At 43.8% G+C, this 5,262-nt stretch overlaps 1 protein-coding gene across 1 annotated transcript in view; it reads left to right on the forward strand.

Annotated features, from left to right (window-relative positions):
* mcm3 (minichromosome maintenance complex component 3) overlaps nucleotides 1-2,841 on the forward strand; it is a 12,204-nt gene extending 9,363 nt beyond the window's left edge. The window contains 6 exon segments of the mRNA XM_032542541.1: nucleotides 12-152; nucleotides 247-353; nucleotides 1,122-1,195; nucleotides 1,469-1,568; nucleotides 2,226-2,436; nucleotides 2,478-2,841. Of these exon segments, the coding sequence (XP_032398432.1) occupies nucleotides 12-152; nucleotides 247-353; nucleotides 1,122-1,195; nucleotides 1,469-1,568; nucleotides 2,226-2,424 (621 nt within the window). The 3' untranslated portion in view covers nucleotides 2,425-2,436; nucleotides 2,478-2,841.
* The last annotated feature ends 2,421 nt before the right edge of the window (nucleotides 2,842-5,262 follow it).

Below are 5,262 nucleotides of genomic sequence, written 5' to 3' on the forward strand. Positions count from 1 at the left end.
CCCCCCCCCAGACCTCTCCAGTGACAGCCCGTACGCTGGAGACGTTGATCCGCCTGTCCACCGCACACGCCAAGGCCCGCATGAGCAAAGCCGTGGAGCTGGAGGACTCGGAGGTGGCCGTGGAGCTCGTCCAGTTCGCCTACTTTAAAAAGGTCTGTCCTGCAGCATCCAGCAACCCCCCCCACATATCTCTGCAGTAAGGATGTGGATGAAGCTCACACGTGGCTTGTCTGGTTTCCTCTGCAGGTTCTGGAGAAAGAGAAGAAACGGTCAAGACAGCAGCGCGACTCTGCTTCAGAGGAGGAAGAGGAGGAGTCGTCCACTCAACGGTCCCAGAAAACCTCCAAGAAGCGGTAAGCACCTACTGGTACACGGTGGTACACAGTGGTACACGGTGGTACACGGTGGGGGAATGGAACTACGTACATTTCCTCCAGCACTGTACTTAAGTACAAATTTGAGCTACTTGTACTTGTCTATTCATGCTACTTTCTACTTCTACATTTCAGAGAGATATTCTACTTTTTACTCCACAACATATTTAGTTACTTTACTATTTAAGATTTTTAAAACAAAACTACGGAAGAGGATTATGGCCACATGTGAAAAAATGTATTGAGTTGTGAGATTAAAGTTAGAATTATGAAAAAAAGGAGACAGAATTCTGAACTCCTCAGAAAAAGAAATTGGATTTTAACTCAGAACTCAAATACATTTTTTCACCTTTGGCCCTTATCCTCTTTGTACAAAACGGATGTAGATTATAAAACATGTTTTATTATAAATTAAACAGTGTGTATATATAAACCTACAAGTCCAGCTGAAGTGATTAACCGACTAAACACAGAACTTGTTTCTCCATTGAATACTTTTAATACTTTCAGTACATTTTCTGATGATACTTTTACTTAACATTTTCAATGCAGGACTTTCACTTGTAACAGTATTTTTACAGTGTGGTATTAGTACTTTTACCTAAGTCAAGGATCTGAGTACTTGTTCCACCACTGCTGATGGTTGTTTAAGAAGAAAAGCTCTTGCTGCATGGTGAGCGTCCCTAACGTGTGTGTGTGTGTGTGTGTGTGTGTGTGTGTGTGTGTGTTTGCGTGTGTGTCCTGCAGGGGGCGTCTGGGCTCTCAGGGCAGCGACCCCTACAGCCCGTATGACTTCAGCGAGGAGCAGAACGTCCCCGAGAGTAAGCAGAACCTCATTCCCACACTGCTGCAGTCTCCTTTCACTTTCCTAATGACTCACACCAGACACAAGTCAACACTCATTCTCACTTTAGGACGGCTGCGTTTTCCGCCAGCTGTTTGTCCCTTCTTTTAAATTAGATTTTTCATCCATACTTTTTTACTCATCGTTTCTTTCATCTAAACACAAAAGAGCTTATTCTGTTCATCTGGTGATGACGATAAAAAGCCGCCACCCTGGTTTTGTTTCTCACGTTGGTCTCTCTGCCCTGTAGTTCAGGCCGGCACCCCGAAACCAGCCAAGCCCCAGCGGGATGACGAGGAGCCCATGGAGGCCACTTCCCAGGCCAAAGACTCTGAGCTGTCTGCAGAGAGGTGGGTTATGGATTCAAACTGCCTGATATAGTCAGATGTGCAAGTGGTCCCCATAATAAGAGATTTGTTGGTGGTCACTGCTACCACCTGCTCCAGCAGCGCCGGCAGCTGTAATCCTGTCCCGCCTAACGTAAAACTGCCTAAATACACAGGGGGGGGGGGCAGCAGACAGCAGCTGGGTTCTCTGCTCTGTTCACAGTACTTTTCTCATTAATTGTACGTTATTTCACCAACAGCACATCCACTGTTAAACAGACCATAGATACACTGGTTGCTACGGACGCTGAGTACCGCTAAACACCCAGACGGAGCTAGCCCGTTGAGTGTTAACATGAGCAGGAATATTGCAGTTGGCTTTAGACTTATCCCGTTTTTGATCATATTTGGGATATGATGGCACACACACACACACCGTTATTTATATCTGGGTACAGGCTGGCAGACAGCTGGCTGCTCTGAGTTTACCTTTGAACAGCTGGCCCCAGGTGTTGGCCGAGGTCTTTGTCTCAAAGCGCAGGCTGGGAAACGTAGGCGTGTGAACGTAGCCTAAAGTTTGACCAGATACTTCAGTAGACAGCGACGTCAATTCTCTGTTAATGTCCCCAACAGAAGTTGCTGTGAAATGTAAGATCTGTTTCCCCCCCCCATATCCACCAGGCTGAAGGAGTTCAAGTCGTCGCTGTTCGCCGTGTTCCAGTCCGCTCACGCTCAGTCTGTCAAGATGAAGACGCTGATGGACGACATCAACAAGGAGCGCGAGAAGCGCTTCGCCGAGCCCGAGGTCCGCGCCGCGCTGGCCCGCATGCAGGACGACAACCAGGTCATGGTGGCTGATGACATCATCTTCCTCATCTGAGGGGGGGGGGGGCGATGCTGGTCATGGTGGCCACTGACATAATCTTTCTCATCGGGGGGGGGAGATGACGCTGGCTAAAATGGATTACATGGACTGTATAAAGAAAGTGATATTTGCATGTACATTTATGTTTTTCTCCCGTTTGTATTCATACACCCTCTGTTTCCTCTCTATTTTGTAATTCCACCCACAATGCACCGGGAGTTATGAGTTATTCCTCTCATTGAATTGGATCCACCGTGGTGCAGATTGTTCCATTTAGCAATGAAACTGGAGCGTGTTGCTTCACTGTAATAAATATAATATGATTATGGTAAGTTTACAACACTTCTGATGTCTGGATTTGTAAATAGTTGAAGAGAAGTTTTGAAGTTATAACTGTAGCTGTGTATTAAAAAATAAACTGATGGGACACAACTTGGGCTCTGATATGAATTGACCGTGCTATCCATGTACTATAGAAAGAGATATCTATCTATGTATATCTGGGGAAACGACTGCAGACCTAATGCAGTGGTAACTAAGTACATTTACTCAAGTACTGTACAAGAGTACAAATTTAAGGTACAGGTACTTGAGTCTTTTCTTTTCATGCCACTTTCTCCTCCTACTCTTCTACATCTCCGAGAGAAATATTCTACTTTTTACTCCACTACATTCATCTGACAGCGTTAGTTACTTTACAAATTAAGATTTCTGCACATGTATAGTTTATAAAAATGCAATGTTTTATTATAAATGAAACTGCCCAACAATAAAACAGCACTAGTACAGCTGAAATCAGTTTATTTTATTTTGAACATGTTAAAACATAAAGAACATGTACATATTGGCACAATCTTATTCTAAGGAATTACTATGTTGGAGAAGCAGGAAGAAGTAAAAAAATACATATTTTTAAAATTCTGATCCTACCCTTCTTTTCCAAACAAAATTACATTTCAATTTGATGCTTCACTTCAATGTATTCATGCACAGTATATCTACCTACATGCATATATACAAATGCATACACAAGTACACGTTTTTGGCTGTGTTTTCATTTGTGTGAGAGTTCCTTTTCGCTGGTAAAGTGGTCTGAGGTGCTGGGGAACTTTGGGATTTCCCAGAAGAGCTGAGTGTGTTTCCAAGAAACATTTTATTTGCAACCTAGATATCGCTTCGTGTGGGAAGCAGGTGCCGCTGAGGTCCCACCGTCCCTCCATCCCCCTCTCACACTTCTTCGCTCTTTCAGGTCAGGGGTCCACAGCATTGCACCCACACTCCATAACCTAACAGCAGCTCTGATCAGTCAGAAGATACGGCCCAGGATGGCTCATGTCTTACCTGGCTTGAAGCGAGTAACTGCTGCCAGCGTCATCCAGGCCACAGGCCTCGAGCTCTCGACACCCACGGGTGACTCATTTCACATATGGTATCAAAGGCTGCAGCCTCCACCTTCCTTGCATCTACCTCGTCAGCTAAGGCCAAGGTTACTTTTAGTTTTTCTTTCGAACCTGTGATTCAGGAAGATACTAGCTGTTAGCTGTTGGCGAGCGTTTAGCTCATTTTGCCTCGTCTATCTTAAAGCAGGAGTTCATTTTTGGAAACGTACTTATACAATTTGCTGACTTGTATAGTTTTGAAGAAATGTGTTTGTCTAGCATATGTAAGGTTATGGGAAGCAGCTGGGTAGCTTAGCTAAGCACAAGGCCTGGAACAGGAACCCAGCCTGGCTTTGGCCTCTGAAACGCCACAGCAGTGGGAATGGAAGGTGGAAAACATATCGAAATATATTTGATTTTAAACCAAAAGGTTGCAATGTAAACACAGCCTAAAAGTTGACTCTTTTTGTAGATTAATTTTTGGGCGGTTCCGCCTTTATTTGATAGGACAGGTAGGTGAGAGAGGGGGAAGACGTGCAGGAAATCGTCACAGGTCGGATTCGAACCCTGGACCTCTGCATCATGTTTTCACATTGGCCCTAATCCTCTTCCATACCTCAAACCTCAGCTTTCAAATGGTCTCTCTAAGCTAAAAATTGAGTTGCAACACCCATTCCGCTGGGCTTCTAAGGGACAAAATGACAGTAGTTCCTAGGAGCACCTGTTTAAATGTACCTTTCTCTTCTTCTTACGTAGTTTCTCAGAGCATTTGTTTGTCATGGGGGGGGAATTACAAAATCCGAGCAGTACATTAGTGAAGAGAGACCTGATCAGAGGCCGCTCCCAACGTCTCGTAGTACTACTTCCACAGAAACTGTCATTGAGGTGTACAGACCACATGCCCTAAAAAAGTGTGGTGGATGTTTGATCCTCCCGTGCATTTCCTTCAAAGGGAAACTTTATTGTAATTTTGGTTAGCAGATCGTTGCCAACTCATCGTTGTTACACTTAGATATGCATCTGAGAAAGAAAGGAAGAACACAGGGTGTGGCGGAAGTGTTTTTCTGTCCCGCTGTCAGTTTATTTAAGTTAGAGTGGCATCAACTAAGGCCCAGCTACATGGTTATAGTCTATTACCTCTATTACAAAATAAAACACTGCCATCAATCTGTGCCAAATGACTTATAAATGAAGATTTATCATTGAAGAGTCTCTGAACAAATCACTGCACCCCCGATATATTCATCACCTTTGACATTTTATTTGTCTTCTCTGAGGATCTAACATCTGTCATCTCTTTCTGACTTCATATTGCATTATGCAACATTATCCCTGTGTGCCATGATTGATTATTGATTGATTATTGATTGTTTGGATGAAAGGGAAGTATTTTGCCCCATGGCTAAACAAAAATGATCACTGTAACAAATACAAATATTATATTTTGATTTTCCTCCAGAACTGTCCATACGCT

Source organism: Etheostoma spectabile, chromosome 18 (assembly GCF_008692095.1).
Source record: "Etheostoma spectabile isolate EspeVRDwgs_2016 chromosome 18, UIUC_Espe_1.0, whole genome shotgun sequence".
In the NCBI taxonomy this organism is placed as follows: Eukaryota; Metazoa; Chordata; class Actinopteri; order Perciformes; family Percidae; genus Etheostoma; species Etheostoma spectabile.